This window comes from Sciurus vulgaris (genome assembly GCF_902686455.1).
Source record: "Sciurus vulgaris genome assembly, chromosome: 3".
NCBI classification, from domain to species: Eukaryota; Metazoa; Chordata; class Mammalia; order Rodentia; family Sciuridae; genus Sciurus; species Sciurus vulgaris.
Genome location: NC_136463.1, coordinates 40103922 through 40122442, shown reverse-complemented (window position 1 = coordinate 40122442; position 18521 = coordinate 40103922). Strand labels below are relative to the sequence as shown.

Below are 18521 nucleotides of genomic sequence, written 5' to 3'. Positions count from 1 at the left end.
CTCTTCACAATGCATCTCCAGCTCCAGACAGATGTGGGAGTGGGGGAGGGGTGAAACTGCTCCTGCAGGCAAGCTGAGGCAGGGACAGACAGCAGCCAGGGAAGAGAAAGCCTATTTTCCAAAAACAACATGTCACTTTACTGGATGAAAAGGAAACTCAGGGTCAAGAGGGCTAAGGGAGATAGGGTCTGGAACTGAGCACCCCATGCAGCATTATTCAGACATATCTTACCCCACACTCTCCATCTAGTTGAATGCAGAGGTATGGAGGGGTAATCTTCAAGACCCATGCCCCCCAAAAGGGGAGTATAGGACTGAAGACCCTTTTCCTCCAGAGTAAAGCAGGATTGAGATCAGGCCTCTGGGGGTTAGGGCATGACGCCCAATGATGCCAAAATCATTGCTATTGATCCAATGCTTGATTGACCGTTGACGGTTGACTTGTCGGGTCTGATCTTGGTTGTGAACTAATGGAAGGGCCCTGATGGTGGGAATGAACCGCCATCCATCCCTCCCCCTCATCAGCAAATGCCTGGGTGAATGTGCAATGGCAGTTCCTCGCCCAATCCCCAAGCCCCTTTAAAGGTTTACAAAACAACCTGTAAGCTGACAGTCGCTCCTCTCCGGCCCCATCCCCCTACTGCCAGCCGACTGGGTCTACCCGGAGCTGCGACCCTGGCACATCCTGGCACGAAGCTGAGCCCGAGAGCTCCTCGCGACTCAAGAGGAGCTGGGCGCGGCAGCTAGGCTGATTCCCACCGGTGCCCTGGAAAGTCCCACACAGACCCTGGTGGCGCGGGTAGGGTGCCCCCTACCCGCGCCTCTGGTAGAACGACTGTAGAACACCTCCGACGCCCGGCGGGGAGCTTGCATCTTTTGAAAAGGGACATCGGCGACTGCGGTGGCATGTTCCGTGGAGAAACGCAACCGCTGCAGTCGGCCAACCTCACTCGGGTCCCAGCGCTAGCCTGCGTCAGGGAGGAAAAATGAAACGTAAACCCGAGGAGAACGGAATCGCTAGGTCGGCTCTTGCCCGAGTCTCATTAAAGAGCCGCGCGCGCCCCTAGGCTGGGAATGCGGAATGGACACGTGGACAGACGAGGGAGAGCTAGGGCGGGGGAGCCTCCGTGGCGCGCGAGCCGTGGGCCGCGCGCTCCAGGGCCACGTGACCACGGGGAATCTGGGAGGGGAGGGGAGAGGAGGGGAGGGAGGGGAGCGAGCGCGCCAAGCTCTGCGCCCGCTACTGCTCTGGTGGGCGCTGAATCCCCGACCCGGGAGGAGGGTGGCGAGCGCGAGTGTGTCTCCCGAGTGTTTTACGGTGGAGCAGCCGGCGCGAGCGCCGAGGAGGCGGTGGCGGCGGTGGCGACGGCTTCGTGCAACTGTGGTTCCCCTGCCTCCTTTTCCTTATTGCTCCTTGATTCTTCTACTCCCCCTACACACGTCCATGGGGAGCCGGCCCCCCTGCTGGCACCTCTCTGCTCGGCCTGATAGGCACCAGCTGCCGCCTCCCCGGCCCGGGGCTGCGCAGGTGCCGTGTGCCCTGGCCGCTGGCTCCGCGCCGATGTCTCGCCACCCGCAACCGGGACTGGTGCGGTGATCCTGTCGCCCAAACTGACTCCCAGAGAGCGAGAACCGATGCCCTGCTGCACGGAGACAGCGGGCGAGCGGGCGTCCAGGGGCAGGGCGGGGGCGGCGGGGAGAAGGAGGCGTCGGAGACTCTGAACCCCGGAAAAGTTCAAGGTTTGTGCAGGTCCCCCCAGGGAAGGCGAGGAGCGAGGCGGGGTAGTGCACCTCTGTGCTGATACAGCGAGACCCGCGAGGGGAGGCCGGGAGCTGCGGTGGGTTGGTGGAGCCCCTCTCCATCCTACAACATTTGTGGTCTGGAGACTGGAGTCGATGCTCTGGGTAGGAAGGGCTCGGATCAGGGCGCATTAGCTGGCTTTCCCGCTCCCTCGTTTCTCTAAGCCCCATCTCATCTCCTATGGGGCAGCCGGTCCCGGCCGCGCCACCCTAGCCCCAGACACCGAGCCGCTGCCGGGCCAGGAGGCGCAGGGCCTGCTTGTGATGAGCGCGGGCCCTGGTCGAGACGTGCGAGAGAGCACTGGAGTCCAGGAGCGAACCCTGCGAGGGGACAAACATCTGGCCACCCGCCTCGGGCATTCGGTCTGGGCGTCGCCTAGGGTGGTAGCGATCCACGTCGCCCGTCTCAGTACTGCACGGAAACTTTTCCTTCTCTGGATGGATTAAAGTTGCCTTGATTTTCTCTGCGAAAGAAATCATTCATTTGCACCCGACCTAGGATTTTTATACTGGGGCTGCTGCAGGGCTCTTGGAGGAAGAAAGCTGCGCTCTCCATGTGGGGTTACCAGCGAAACCAAGGAAAACGGGGCTTCTGTTGGAAATCTGCACCCTCGTGCGAGTTCAGATTCAAGCTGGGCCGCGGGGCCAGGGAATTCGGCGCTCGTCTCTAGGCAGCCCCCGGGACGTCCGCTGCCACCGGGCCCCGGGACTGCACGTGCGGCTCCCCCCTCGCCACACAGATCCTGCAGGGGGCACCAGCTGAGGGAGGTGGAGGCTCCTCCTGCCCGGAGCTGCGCCCCCACCATCTCCGAGGGTGTAGCCGGCGGCGCCTGGGACGCCCCCTCCCCGCAAAGTGTCCCCGAATTGCGCTTCCTGGCCCCCGAAGCTTCAACAGAGACAGCGGGACGCCACTGTCACACTGAGTTGGATTTGACCAAGCCCATCCTGGGGCCAAGTCATCGTCGACTGTTGCCCCCTCGGACCCCTTCGGCCCCGCCTCGGCCATGGCCCCAGGGATGTCGGGCCGCGGCGGCGCCGCCCTGCTCTGCCTTTCGGCGCTGCTCGCCCACGGTAAGTGTCGCGGCGCAGACTCGGGGGTGAAGATGCGGCGGGCGCCACTGGAGGGGGCACAGGGAGGACCGGAGAAAGGAGAACCCCTATCGCCACCCCCCCGGACTCTGCCGCCGTTCCCAGCCTAGCATCTTCGGCTGCAGCTTGAGTTATCGCCGGCCCCTAAGCCCTCTAGCGGGAGCTGAGGCTGGAGATCCGCCGAGGGGACCGAGCCCGGCCCAGGAAAAGGGGTTGGGTGAGGGTTCGTTCCATTCCTCTCCGGGGTAGAAAGAAGGGTCCAAACCCGAGAACCTGGGGGCGTGTCCGTCTACGGTAATCTGGAAGGGTCCGCTAGATCACATTCCAGCCTCCCCACCCGCGGTTTCCCCTGCAGCGGGCCGGGCGGGGGGAGCTGTTGGGATCGCGCGGTCGCATCTTCTCCGGCCGCTGGCGCGCAGGCGGGTGCGGGGCCGCGCGGCCCGCTGTCTGGCTTCCTGCGGCGGTCCTGAGGAAGGGAAGTGGACTGACAGGGCCCGGGGAGCCGGCCGCCCGCGGTCCTGTGAGCTGCATCTAAATGGCCGGCTTAGCGAAGCCGGGAGGTGGGGGTCTGGGCAGCGGGAGCAGGCCGGCGGCAGGGCGCGCGGAAGGAGCGGGCTCCGCGCTCTCGCTTTCTGCAATCTGTTGCGTCTGCTCCCCAGGCTCGCCCCGGGCTCCGCGGGAAAGGGGTGGGAGAGGGAGGGGCCGGACTGGCGCGCTTTGGCAGTGGGACAGCGGGGACACGGGTGGGGACAGAGGATCTCTGAACAGCCCCCCAGCGTGGTAACCCAGACCAGACGGAAGGTGGCTGCGTCGGGCCTTCCGCAAGCTGGAGACGCTCCAAGAGGCTAGGGGCGCTGACCGAAGGGAGAGAAAGAGGACTGAAGGGAGGAGAATGGAGAAAAGCGGCCTCTGCCCCTTCCCAACGTGTATTCAACAGAGCTGGGACACATTTCCCCAACCAGCAAGGGCGGGGCGGGGAAGGTTTCGATGATGAGGGCGAGCCTCGGACAGGATGGAGAGGGACTTGACAAGGGGGAAGTGGCTTCTCCACTTTGGTGAGGGACCCTCCATGTGCGGTGCTCAGCTTTTGCCCAGAGCTACCCAGTCCCTAGGAGCCTGCCCAAGCCCCCCATGAGTGCGCCCAAGGTCTCTATCTAGCGGCCTTGCTCACCCTGACCTGGGTGCATTCACAAGATTGAAAGAATAAGAATGATCTCTGAATCCAAGGGTCCTGGGGCTAGGAGGGGGAGGGGAGTCGGCTGACCGCCCTCTATGGTTGGGGATTGGTTGTTCCCCGAGGGAAGTGATTCCAGGGGCTGTTTTGCCTTCAGTTCTTTATGAGAGCAATGGGCAGGGCAAGGGCCAGCCTTGGGTAGGTGGAAGTGGGTGAGGCCGCTGGGAGTGCAGCCAGGAACCAGAAATCTCTGCCTGCCAGATTTGCAAGACTGAAGGTGGGGAAGGGGAAGAGGTGGACTCCTCCGTCCACTGGAGCTGCATGGGCTGCTGGTGACTGGCCCTGGTGAGCATGGAAATTGGAGTGCCCAGCAGGAGGAAACCTGAAAGCTCAGGACGGAGTTTAGGCATGGTTCTTCCCATCTTTGCATTTTGCTGTCAGACTTCCATCCCGAAATCCAGTTAAGGCCTCAGGACAGCTCAAACACTGTCCTTAGGTCTCCTCTGTCCACCTTCCTAAATCTCGGCACTAAATTTCTTTTCCCCTTTGTCACCTGCCAGCATCCTGGCTGCTTCCTAAGCTCCAATTCCAGGTGGGCCTTGGCTCCTGCCTGCAAACACCTGGGAGTGTTTGCTCTCTGCCTCCTGTTTTCCTTAGGAACCCGGGACTTCTCCCTGCAGGTGGTCAGAGCAGTGGCTTTTTCTTCTGTCAGTCCACACAGCCACTGCTAGCACAGTGCCAGCACTCATGGGGCTCAGGACCTGGCTGCAGGAAGAAAAAACTTGAGGTGGGGCAGGCTTCCACCTCCTGACCGTCCGGCTACCTTTCCAAGCTCCTCTCCTGAGACCCGGAGCCTCTTCCCCATCCCAAGCCTTAGTGTCCTCTTCCTCAGGGGAAGATGCTTCAAATTTGGGGATCCCCCAGATGGGAAGGCCCGAATAAAAGAAACCTCTCCCCCCTAAAGAAAAGGTCCCCTGGGCCTTCCTTCTCCAAGGCTACTGATGCCCATTCTGCCAACCATTTCCTCTGTTAAGAAAGGTACATGAACTTGATTTCACTTCAAGCTAATTCATGGTTGGGTTTTCTGGGCTATCCCGATACTGTGGGGTGAAGGGGCAGTTGCAGTGTTTCAATGCCTGGCAGGCTACTGGGGCTACAGGGTTCTGACTACAGCCAGACTGGAGGCAAGTAGCCTGGGTTTCTGTCTGACTCTGGCACCATTGGACAGGGTGACCTTGGCCTGCCTCCCTAGTGTCCCCACCTTCCACGGGCCCTGTGGTCTCTGGCCCATCCCTCCCCTCCTCTCCTTCTACCAGGACTGCTGGGCAGAGGCACCCACTCCCTTTCAGGGCCCAGCTCAGCTCAAAGGGTTGGTGGTGGGGATATCTAGATGCCCCTACACCATGGCCAGTGTGAAGGCCTCTTCCAGAGATCATCTCTGAAGGCCACTTTCTTGTATGTGCCTTTGGGGAGACTCTCCACCATTTTAGTTTGAATATGCGTTTGGGAGGACCAGGTGGTGGCTAAATCTGTTGGAGAGCTGATCATATTAGTTGCCTTCTCAGTCAGCTTCAGTGGCTCCCCACTGACTGTGGGGTCAAGGGTACACCGTTTGCCCTGGTGTCCCGCATCCCTCTTGATCTTGTCTCGGTCGACATCTCCCTGTCTGTGGTACTCCCCTCTCCATCCTCCATGTACCTTAGGAGGCATCGCTCTGCTCCACTCTCCTGCCTTTCTGCTTTGCACTGCAGGTCCCTCCATCAGGATCACCCTTCCTCCAGAAGTCCTTGCCTACCCTTCAAAGCACAGTTCAGCTATCACCTCCTCCAGATGTATCCCTAGATTTCCCACTGACTGCTCCCCAGCAGCCCTCCTGCCCCAACGGAAGTATTGGAGCTGTCTTGGTGCCGCCTCTGCATATCCTGCTGCCTTTCAGGGACTGAGTCCAGACTGGGCACACACACAGGAAGCATGTGCACAGGCGTGTTTACCTCCTGACTGTCCCCACCTTCTTTGAGGACAGGAGTCCTGTCTTCCATGTCTTCTCTTACTTCAATGCTTCACACATAGTAGGTGCTCAGAAGAAATGGATGGGGTGAGGGAGAGAGCTGGGGCCGAAGAGGGACAGAGGAAAAGACAGGCAGATACACCAGGAAGAGAGCAAGAAGGAGCAGGCCCATGCCATGCCCCTTGAGGGGCACATACAAGACACTTGCATCATGCGTCTCAGGTGTTATGTTATGACATGGCCTCCGGATAGGAATTCCATGTCCCCCATTGCTCTGAGTGCATGATCCTGAGTGCATGTGGTGTCTGGCCCAGCAGCCTAGTTTCTCCTGCAGGTTATGTCCACGCTACCCACTCCACTCTCCTGACCCAAACTGGGAGCCCCTCTAGAGATGCAGAAAGATAGGGCAGGCACAGGCTGGGGCGGCCCTGCTGCTGGGAGCAAGGCATATGCTGCCTCCCTCCTCCCACATCCCTGTTGCTCCTGGCCACATGGAGCCCTGTGCCACCACACAGCCTTGTTAATGTTTGAGGCCAGTAGGTGGGGATGTGTTATAAACTTGGTGGCAGAAAATGAGCTTTATTGGAATCTATTCTGAGGAGGGCTGGGTGCTTGGCTGTGGGAGGTACTGCCCCTGTGGACTCAAGGCATCTCCAGGGCCACTGCTGGGGGCCAGACAGGCCCCCACAGACCCCTGAGGCTGGGGGCAAGTGGGATGCTACTGCAGAAACAAGACCGTGAGAGGTGCTGACCCCACCACCAGGGTCTGGCCCACTGCCTGGGGCAGGGTCTCTCTTTGTTCCCTACACATGATGTAATGACATCCACACACTGAGCCACCACAGAGCCACCGCATCCAACCACTGTGTGGCTAAAGAAATAGATGCACAAAGCCAGGGGCTGATCAAGGTCACCCCCCAAGTTAGTTCTGGAATCAAGACTAGCCCAGAGCCTAAACAAGGCTCATGGATTGACAGCAGGCTCCACCACCCCAGTCATCCTCCCTCTCCTCAGCCTCTTCCACAGCGGCGCTTCTAGTCTTGAGCTAGCCTCTGGTCGAAAGCAGTCGAGGCAATCAATCATGAGTAGCGTTCTTAATAAACCTGACCAAGCACTAAAAAAGAAACACAGAGAGGTTGGAGTCTCCTTCCCAGCTCCCTATCAGGAGCTCCAAGTCTGATTGCAGAGACCAGACAGCCCCCTATTCTTGATATTCAAAGCAGTTTGAAACCACAGACCTCAGGATGCAGGACACCTGGGTTCAAACCCTGACTGTCATCCATTTGCTTCATAGCCCCAGGAATCCCACTCCCCCGAAGACCTCTTTTCCTCCTCTGCCAGAGCCGGGAGGATGAACTCTCCAAACCCAGTCCCACCCTTGCTTGGTGATGGAGAAGCCCCTTCATGACACTCATCTTCCTAGCCTCCCTGCAGCAGATGCTAACAAGCCGAGATGATTCTCCTCCCCGCCCCTTCCCCAGGGTCTTCCTTACTCCTTCCTTGCCCGAGCTCAACACGGAATTTTAATAAGAAATTAATGAACCGGTTGTGTGCGTGTGTATTTTTAAGAAAATAAATGTCTTTTCCTGTTTTCCTTCTCTGTCTTTTTAAATGCAAAGAAAGGCAGGACTTGTTATCAGCCATTCAGCTGGCTCTGCCATTTCCAGCAGTCCCCAGGATGAGGCCCTGTGTCTCGGAGCACCAGCACTCAGCCAGCCGCACACCAGTCTCTGGAGGCAAATGGACAGTCCAGGGGAGGGGGCCCTGCGACAAATGAGGCCAGCGTGGTCACAGGGGGACAAGCCAGCCCTGCGAGCGCCCCCAGCACCCACAGGCTGCGAGTCCAGAAGTGACCTTCCCCTTTCCACTCTCCCGTTTGCCCCCTTCAGCCCCCCCTCCCTCCTACCCACCTCCCCCACACACCCCGGCACACCCCGGGCTCTGCTGGCTAGCAGACAGCCCAGCAGGACAGAGTGGAAAATGGAAGCAATTACCTAGATAATTCAGTGCTTATTGCACAAATGAATGAATGCAAGAATGAATAATTCAGTGCAAAAAAAAAATGGGGGTAGAAAAGATAATTGAAGAAAATCTCATTTTTTTGCCTAAATTATCTAAATAATTATCTGCCTTTGGAAAGTTCTCCTTTTTATCAAACTCGAGTCCTTTCCACTGCATTCTCACCCACACCTATGGCCTATGGGGATGAGCAACTGGAAACTCTTCCATACATGACTTTCCTTTTGAGTTCAAACTGGGAACGTGTGTGGACTGGCTGCTGTGGGGTCTCTCGGCCTATCTCTATTTCCCTGGGCCCATCTCTCATGATCCTAGGGGCCTAGAGAATAATGTCCCCTTATCGCTTCTCGGCCTTTTGGCTAAGATCAAGTGTGGAGAATGATGTCCCCATTGTCACCAGGATGGATGAATGTCTCTTAAAATGATCCAGGTTCCCAGAGGCATCTCCATCTAAAGACTCCCAGGCCCAAACAACATTGGACACTACAGAGCAGCCCCAGAGAGTGCAGGCAGCCAGGACACCCCTTCCCTTACCCTCAGGCCCCTCCCCAGGAACGTAGCCCTGCAGGGCCTTTAAACAGAACCGGTCATAGCCGCACTGGGTGGCCGCCTCTCTGTTTTACTGAAGGAGAGGAGAGGAGGTGGAAAGATGTCTCCTGCCCTCAGGGAGCACCCATTTGACAAGAGGCAGCCTCATCTTCACAGAGGCTGAGGAAGGCAAAGCTCCAACCCTCACAGGTGGCCTTTGTCACCTGCTTGCTGAAGGTCTGAAGGGGAGAGACTACCCTTTGCCCAGAGATTGTAACCCCCTACCTTGCAGGCCTCCTGCCCCGGCCCTGAGCCCTGGGGGCTGTGGGGAGCCTGGCTCTGGCCCAGAAGTGAATGTATTTTTGGCAGCTTGGTTCAGATGATACAGCAGACTTGTCACGGCAGGAGAAAGGTGTCGGTGGGAGCCAGAAGAGAGGCGCATGCTCAGTGCACACCTGCTCAGCCGCGGACACACACTGCCTAATTGAGAGTTCCAACAGTCTCTGCAGTTCAGATCCACTTGATGCTCATAGTGGCCTCTGTGTGATGGCAGTCCTGTGGTCCCCATTTTGTGGGGGAGGCGTACTGGGGATTGAACTTAGGGGCACTCAACCACTGAGCCTCATCCCCAGCCCTATTTTGTATTTTATTTAGAGACAGGGCCTCACTGAGTTGCTTGGCACCTCACCATTGTTGAGGCTGGATTTGAATTCATAATCTCCCTATCTCAGCCCCCCCGAGCCACTGGGATTACAGGCATGCACCATTGTGCCTGGCCTGTGGTCCCCATTTTACAGAAGGCAATGCTGAGGCTCAACAGAGCCCTGACCACACTGCTTTTGAAATCAGGTTTTCTGAGCCTGTACAGGGAGGTCTTTTTACCATACCTGCAAACAGGGACTGAGCACAGGCGTGAGCCACAGAGACAGGGACCATCTCCCTAAACCAGGCACATGCCATGTGGGCCCCTCCAGCCTCACCTTGAGCTCCCCTCCTCTCCCCTGGCTGCTTTTCCTGGATGAATCATACTCTATTCCAGTCAGAACTTCTGCACATGCTGTTCCCTCTGACCAGAACACTTTTCCACCCATCACCTACCCACAGCATGACCACCACCAGAAGGCCATGCTGATTCTCACATGAACAGATTTGCTCTGGTTTTAATGGGACTTCCCCATCGGCCCCGAGCTCACATAGGCGCAGACGGTGCGTGATGGCTTCCCGGTCACTGCACACCCAGGGATGTCTGACGAGAAGTAAGCATTTGATGATCAATCAGATGAATTCATGAACATGCACGCAGACACCCCCACCTGTCAATCAACAAGTGTTCAGCTAGGGTGCTTAGTTGTCATCAGTGGACATAACTAAATCCCTGCACTCAAGGAATCTATATTGTGGGGGAAGGAGAGGCAGAGGTGGGTCATGAATATATTCAATAAGTACATTATATATGTTAGAAGGAAAAAGTAGGGTGAGAGGAATTGGGGATTCTGAGGAGCATGGGTGTTGGGGAGAGCTGTTTAACTTTAAAGTGTAGGACTACTTGATAAAGCATCACTGAACAGAGACTGGAAGGAGGGGAGGAGGTGAACTAAGTGATAGCCACACATCTGCACCCGTGACAGACTGAGGGCGGAGGCAGCAGCCAGTGTCAGAGTCCTGGGGCACGGACTTGAGGATTCAAGGAATAGAAAGGAGGCCAGAGGGGTGGATCTTCCAGGGATCAAAGGTCCTGGTAAGAAAGCGAGCTTTGTAGGCCAAGAAAGATGGGGACTGTCTTGGTGGAGCCCAAAGACCTGCTGTCCTCATCTCTGCAGGGCATTTGGGATGCTAAGCAACTTCCAATTTCTTTCACAGATTTTAATGTCTTAACAAATTATCTCCATTTACAGAAACTCTGCTTTGGGGGGTGGGGGACATACCTATGCTGTGCCTGATCTGCTACCACTCTTATTTGGGGCGTGATGTTCAGGAAGACTAGAGGCTCTTGAGTTCAAGGACAGCAAAGCCCCATTGCCTCTGAGTCCCTGAACAGCCTGTAGTGACTGGGTTACCTGCTGCTGGGACCTCTCTACCTGTCCCTGTTTTACGCCTGAAGGGGTCTTGGTTGGTGGCCTTTCTTCCTGCCACCAGCAGCCTGCTGCTGCATGACCACTGCAGCCCACACCTCATAGCCAAGGAGGTGACCTGCCCAGGGGTGACCCATACTGTTCCCTACCCCCAACAGGCTCATGGGGCCTTTGTCCAATAGGAAGGAACTCTTGGATTGGAAATAGGAAAAATTGCCATTTTCTCAGCTGCCAGCACGGCAGAGAAATGATCTCAATTTTCTGTGGTTGTTCTCGGCAGGAGAAAAACTGCCAGCAGCCAGCCCATGCATGAGAGGTCTGAAAGGCTGGGGACAGGAGGCAGGAGCTGGAGGGTGGAGGGGTGAGAGGCAGTAGGGCTGGCCGAGCCAGGTGGACATTCTCAGCCTCCAGCCCCCGCTAGACACACACCTGAGTCTGAACAGCCATACAACTGTCTAGCTATCTTAATAGTCAATTATTACTGAGTGCCTACTGTGTGCCACTCCGTGCAACCTGAGTTGCACAGTAAGCCTGCTGTGCTCGTTTGTGGTGGAGACATCCATGGCCTCCCCCTCCCCCTTCGCCCTTCCCCTGCGCTCAGCTCTAGAACCAAAATGCTCATCTTCATCCAACCCTGTGTTGTTTGGGGCAAGTTATTTAACCTCTCTGTGCTTCTGTTTTCTCATTTGCAAATGATTATGAAATTATCCCACTTAGAAGGTTGTTATGGTGATTCAGTGTATTAGGACATGCCAAATATTTAGAGTCACACTTAGCACATAGTAAATGTGCAAAAATGACAGTTGTCAATATTATTGTTGTTAATTTTATAAGCACCATGTTGAGTGTAAAGATGAAGGAAACATGGTGCCTGTTCATGAAACGCTTCTAACGTGGCGTCCCAGGGAGGCGAGCTAGGTCTGCAGAGATTGCGGTCAAATGCAGAGCCATAGGCACTTTGGAAGGGGTTCAGAGTGTTGTGGAGGGAAGGAGGGAGGGGGAAGGTCCATAACTGTTAGAGGAATCAGGGGAGGCTTCAAGGAAGAGGTGTCACTCCAAGAACCCATGACTAGGTTCAATAATCCTGCTTTCTGAAAACTGCTCAGTCAGCATCTCCTGTGTCTGATACCCTAAGGAGGACAGAAACATGGGGCAAAAATAGTTACTGGCCTTAGAGCATTCAGAGTCCAGGTTGGGGTCAGCCAGGGAAGCTGGTGGCAAGACAGGACCTGAGGCTCTCTGCCCGGTAGCGGGTTGGTAATTCTTTACTAGATGATCTCTTAAGACCTCTCAGAACTGTGACCTTATGGTCAATGGAATTTTGGGGAGCCCTGGAGGTTGTAGAGGGAGGGGGAGGGAATGACAAGATCAGAGCAGGATTCTCAATAATTATTGGGTCAGGGGTCAATTTGCTGATTGGTGCAAAGCTGAAGGAAGTTGGTGCAGCAGCTCCTCTGGGAATGGGGGTCTCAGAATGGGAAACCATGAGAAGTCATCCAAGATACGACTGCACCACAGCAAAGAGCCTGCTTTGGAACCAGGGGTAGGGATCTGAGTGTGAGAGCCTTCTCTGCCACTTGGCAGTAGCCTGACAGCTCTTCTGCTCCTTGGTTTCCTGTCCAGCAACCTGGATTTCCAGAACAGGGACACCAGACCCCACCAGGAGGTAGGAAGGGTTTGTTCCCACACACAGCTGGCCAGAGAGCTGGCCAGAGAGCTGGGGAGAAGCGAACAGTCAGGTAGAGGGAGAATGGCCGGTGGGGTGGACCAGGCTTGTCTGAGGTGAGTCCTGAGGGCTCCCTGAGGTCAGCAACACTGTGGACCATCAGTGGCCACATACTGAGCCGACTGTGCAAGGCAGGGCCAAACCTCTGCTGCCCTGTCAACAGCCGCATGGGATGGGCAGGCTTCTCTTCCATGTTGACAGATAGGGAAACTGAGACAGAAGAGTGGCATGCCCGTGGCCACCTGTCACCTGCCAGAAATGGAGGAGCAGGCCCTGGGCCAGGACCCTCAGGAGCCAGGCTGCAGGAGCAGGGAGGCCTGGGCTCCATTTCAGAGAGTCCCTATGACCCAGACCTGACCTGGCAAAGGCATGGGCTACCTGTCCCAGCTGTGTGAGCCCTGCCTTAGGGGCTACCATGGAAGCGGGGCAGACATCAGGGAGCAGTGGCTTGGCCATCCAGGTACTGGACGTTGTGGTCCGAAGCCACAGTCAGGGGAATGTCCTCCACCCCAGTAGGCTGCAGAGACACCAGGAATGTGGGCCGAGGCCTGTGGCTGCTTTCTGGGGAGGGAAGGAGGAGGGAGAAAGGAACAGGGGCCAGCAGCTGGCCACTACTCTTAAAATCCAGCAGCACGTTGCTAGGAATCATCAAGGAAACAACAAAAAAAGAGAGATCCCAAACAAAACAAAAACCCAACCACCAGAAAACAGCTCTCCGGGAAGCCTTTGGCACTGTCTAAATGTGCTTCCCGGCAGCGAGGCCTGGCTCCAGGCAAGAAAGGAAGGAAACGAACCTTGGTTCACCTGTCCCTGGAGCAGGCACTGACCTGTGCTCTGGGTGCTTCCACAGTGGACTCTGACCTGGGGAACAGCAGGTGACAGAGGACACCTTCAGCCCGCCACTGCAGAAGGGGACGCTGAGGCTCTGGGAGAGAGACGAGGCAGACAGATGCTCACCACTGGCCCACCCAGTTACACTGTGGCAGGGCCAGGATTGGAGTCTACTGGTGTGATCCCAAATCTACCCCCATTCTCTGGCACGTGGCCTCCTGCAGCCTTCCTGAAGTCCACACCCTGACAGGTCCCTGGGGCAGGTCTGCCCTCTTGGCTTCTGGCTGACTGTGGGGTGTGGAATGAGGAGGGGCAGATCCTGTCTCTCTGCCACTTATTCTGCCTCTTATTCTGCCACTTTCTCCAGGACTCCTGGTTGGACACCCTTGCCCCTGCAGGGTTGGAACTGCCGTGAGCGGTAGGCAAGTCCCTTATGCTCTCCAGGCCTTGGCTGCTAAAATAACAAATGCACTTGCAAATACTGAGCCTCTGCCATGTGGGCTGCCCGCTGCCATTTGCCATCCAGGATCTCAGGGTGGAAACCAAGGAGCAGAAGGGATGTCAGGCCGGAAGAGCTGTCAGGCTACTGCTAAGTGGCAGAGAAGACTCTCACACTCAGATCCCTACCCCTGGTTCCAAAGCAGGCTCTTTGCTGTGGTGCAGTTGCATCTTGGATGACTTCTCATGGTTTCCCATCCTGAGACCCCCATTTCCAGAGGAGCTGCGGCAGCAACTTCCTTCTGCTTTGCACTTCTGGATCTGCTCTGTCCAGAAGAAACAGAAAAGGAGCTGGCGTCTGATTTGAAACATTTGTATTATCACATGAGAAAAAGAAACAGATGACACTGATTTTAATCATTTATTTTAACCAACATTTCTGAAGATTTGTGCTTTCACCTCACATTCCTCACGGGGCCATGTCTTCTCTCCTATTCAGTCCTTGGGCTCCTCGCTTCCACCAGCAGCATGTCTGGGGTCCCGTGAGCCACACTCCACTCCATAGCCACATGGGGCCAGCACTACAGGCACAGGGCTGGCCGCTGCCCGAGACCCTGCCACTGTCTCCCCTGGTGTTGTGAGCTGGGCCCACGCCCCTCCCTGCAGTCCTTCTTGGAAGTCCCCTGCCCTGCCCAGAGCCTGCGCACCCCTTCCCAGGGCTGGTGTGGTTCATGCTGGCCACTGTAACTCCCAGCCAGGCAGGCAGCTGTGTCCAGGGCTGGGGAGGAGATGCCCAGCTTCCCCCTCCCTAGAGACCACATCCCCCCACTTGCCAGGAGATCCTGAAAGCCACAGGTCAGTCGAGCCCCATTTCTGCTCAGACTCTTCGCCTCACAGGAGTGAGAGCCAAAGTCCTTACTCCAGCTCACAGGCCTATATGGGTGTCCCTTTCCAGACTCTGCCTCTCCACCCTGCTGGGCTCCATTCACACTGACTTCTTTGCTGTCCCCAACATGACAGGCACTCGGAGACTTGGTCTTGCTGCCCCTTTGCTTGGCTTTCTCATCTGGTGTCCTCAGATGCGTCTTACCAGGCCAGCCCTGCCTGGACACCTCTGTCCCCTCACTCCTCTCCCTTTTCCTTCATGTGGATATGGGTATGTGTACACTGACCCCCATTGGAATGGAAGCCCCCGTGAGCAGGGGCCACGTTGGTCTTATTCACTACTCTGCTCCAATACCTGAACCAGAGCCCAACACAGAAAAGCTCAGCATGTATTTATGAAATGAAAAAAGTAAATCATGGAGGTGACTTCTTCTCATCCTCTTGCCCTTTCCACCCAGGGAGCCACTATAAAGACAGATTGGTAGCTAAATGGGTGACAGAGACCAGAGGTGAAGAATTTATTCCTGCATTCACTCATTCAGTAGCACTTTGGTCCACCAAATCCTAGCTGTGTGACCTTGGGGAAATTACTTAACTTCTCTGTGACTCTATTTGCTCATTTATATGACGGGATATGAGGATTATGTTCCTCGTGGAGTTGTTAGAATGAATACATGAGTTAATGCAGGTTCAGGACTTGGGACAGTGCTTGGCTTATAGTATGTGTTCAATAAATGGTGGCTATTGTTTTATTTAGTGCATGTTTTTGAACATTTCCTCAACACGAAGCACTGTGGCAATGCCAGGCATGTGGTAATAAAAATCCAGTGCCTCTTGACATGTGGCAAGGATAGCAAGTAATGCCAGTGCAGTGAAATGCCAGGGTGGCAGAGGTGACAGAACACCTGGACTCACGGAGACTTTGGAGTGGGTCAGGTGGGGTTCTTGCCATTTTGCAGCAACCACTGCCAAAACCTGTGTGAACTCCAGCAGCTCCACAGGATGACCATTTTGTCCAGAGTCTTCCTCCTCGGCTTTTGCACTGTGCTGGGAAAGAATACAGCCTGGGAGTCGGGGGCTTCCACAGGGACCCCCCTCAGCCAAAGTCACTTCTGCTTCCTAAGTTGAGATGGGGACTCGATGGGTTGATGACTTGATGCTCAGGAGCCATGATTAATCCTAGCTAGTAGGAGAGAATGGTATGACTGCGTCACTGGAACTAGCCAGTGGAGGGAAAGACGGAGCTGAGCCTCGCGGTGCATGCCGGGTGCTGGGGAACCACCCTGCAGGCCGTCTCTCTGGGCAGTGGCACAGAGGGAGACTCAGGGAGGCGAGGTTCCTAAACTCACACAGGGAAACTTACACAAGGAAGCAAGAAGGGGACTTCACACCCCTCACCTGGAACCATCCCTGTCTTAAAGAGAAGACTAAGCCCCAGAGAGGGGAAGGATCTTAACGCAGGCCACACAGCAGTCAGGAGTTACAAAGCCAGGTCTGAGACCCAGGTTCCTGACTCCCAGGCCAGCCACTAATTTTGAACAACAGTGTTGGGGGCGGGGGGAAGAAAATCACTGGTCACAGGTGTGAGTACACATTCACCCCAGCTTCCCCTGGGGCTCTATCTGGGAGATACACCCCAACAGGCATGGTGTCCTCTGGGGTAACCAGATTCCATCTTCAGCAATCACATCACAATGGGGACTATGGGAAAAGTTCGCTAAACGTGTGACCAGTTTTCTTATTTTTTCCCTGTACTCCCCTCTCTATGACCCACCCCTCCCTTTTGACATCGTGTGCACACACACACAAAATACCTGTGCTCCCCAGGCAGACCTCTGATCCTGCTCAGACCTCTGATCCTGCCTAGCCAAGGCCAGTTATGTCCTTGTCCAGCCTAGAAAGAGCAATTTCTCCTCTCCTGTCCGGGGTGTGGGCAGGGGAGCAAGCATCTGAAGCTGGGGTTCTGGTCCTTGAAGTTCCCCACCCCTCCCCACTGTGATCAAGAGAGGCGGAGCCCTTGGCTCCTTAATAAAAACTGCACATGCCTCATTCCCTGTAAAGCTTCCTAGATGAAATGGGTAATCATGATCCCCATTATCTGGATCAGGAAACTGAGACTTAGAGGGGGAGGTGACGGCCCAGGTCACAGACAGGCAGCGTGGAATGAGACCACACCTCCAGAGACCGTCTTTCACTCTCCCTGGGCTCTAAGCACCTGACTCTGGGGTGATGGGTCCCAAGCCCTGCCGCTGACCTCCAGTGTCATGGAGGAAGTCATACCCATTCAGCCTGGTCCCAGGGCCATGCGCTTTGCCCATGTAGGGTGCCCCAGACACAAAAGGAGAGACTGAGGCCTGGAATAGCCAGTTTAGCCAGTGGAGCTGGCTCCCTGCTCCATGTCTTAGTCCTCTGTCTAATACATGCTCCCGCTGATCCCTTTCCATGGTCCCCAGCTATTCCTCCAGTCTCCTAGCCCTGGCTTGTGGGGGGCCAGGGACCACAGCCCTGTGGCTCCTCCTCCCCCACCCCTCTGGGAATCTAGACTCCTTCCTCGTATCCCTGCAAAGCTGATTTGCATAAAACCATCCCTGGGCCCTGCCTTTAAAAGTCTTCATCTTTTCTCTTCTCCCTAAACGGCCCCTAAATGATTTCTGTAAATTGCTCTAAGTAGCTCAAAAAAAAAAAGAAATAATAATAACTCAGCGACGGGCTGCCTGACCGGAATGTCGATGGCTCTCCTGCCGCCTGGCCACAGCTCCTGGCTCCTTCCCACAGGGCTCCTCTGCTCCAGGGCCAGAAGTGGGAGATCCACCTCTCAGCCTGAGCCTGGCCTCCTCCCTTGAGCAGGGGAATGCCAAGGTCAGGGCTGTGACCTCCATCGGACACAGGGGACTCCTGGAGCAGGAACATACCCGCTTCCCCTCCGCCTCCCCCAACACACTGGGGACTCCCAGGGACGGCCGCACCTGCCCTATCAGTCTGAGGACTCCTCCAGAGAAACCTGCCTCTCTCATCAGACTAGGGGCTTCCCAGCAAAGGCTGTGCTTACCCCATCAGTGGGGGATTCCCTGCAGGGCTTGGGGGACAACTGAGACCCCTCCTTCCTCGTTCTGCATCACAAATTACAACAGAGCCGGTTTCTTCCATCCAGTTAACAATCTAGGTCCTGACTGCTAGACTGAGATCTCATTCATTCATTTGTCCTACAAAGCTTTCCTAAATACCTACTGTGTGCCAGACTCTGAATGAATATGTGTCTTTCTGCGGAGATGGTCCCTTTGAGGAGATCCTGCAGCCAGTGATCCCAGACTTGGCTTGATTCTCCTTGGGGCTGGCACTGAGCACCCCCATGGACAAGAACCCAGCCACAGCCCTGGCCACCACCAAGATCTTCTTGACCATGACCTCTGTTCAGTGTGGGCTCTGACAGAGGCAGGAGAGTCCCACCAGCTCTAGGGACTATGAGACTGCGTCCCAGCCAGGGCTTCACTCTCCACCCCCACCCTGCTGTACGCTGGCTATGGAGTTCCGCCATCACCTAGCCACTGGGGGCTGAGATGAAGAGACCTCTCCGCTAGCAGCCCAGCCCCTAGAGTGACAGTGCAGCCTTGAGCAAGACCCTTCCCCTTTCTGGGTCTCAGTCTCCTTGTCTGAGATATGATAGAAGTGGATGAAAGCAGTAATTTTTCTAAAATATTTTTAGCCAGAGAAATATATAACATATATAACACATCATTATATATTTATATAATGCACATAGGTCATATAAACCATAAGTGATACAGATGAAATCAGAGCTGTTGGTTGAAGGGAAAGTGGAGGTACCACTTTTCCCTATTACCTAGTAGCCTTTGAGGCACCCCCAAGGAGCCCAGCTGGCAAATGCTTGGTCCCTCCCCCAGACAGCCACTACTATGCCACTGAGGGGCCTGGGTGGTGCTGTTGATGGGG

The 18521-nt window shown here is 55.8% G+C and overlaps 1 protein-coding gene across 1 annotated transcript in view; it reads left to right on the top strand.

Annotated features, from left to right (window-relative positions):
- The first annotated feature begins 1278 nt into the window (after positions 1-1278).
- TMEM132E (transmembrane protein 132E) overlaps positions 1279-18521 on the top strand; it is a 52122-nt gene continuing 34879 nt past the window's right edge. Inside the window, exon 1 of the mRNA XM_079135414.1 lies at positions 1279-2871. Within this exon, the coding sequence (XP_078991540.1) occupies positions 2805-2871 (67 nt within the window). The 5' untranslated portion in view covers positions 1279-2804. The remainder of the gene's footprint in view (positions 2872-18521) is intronic.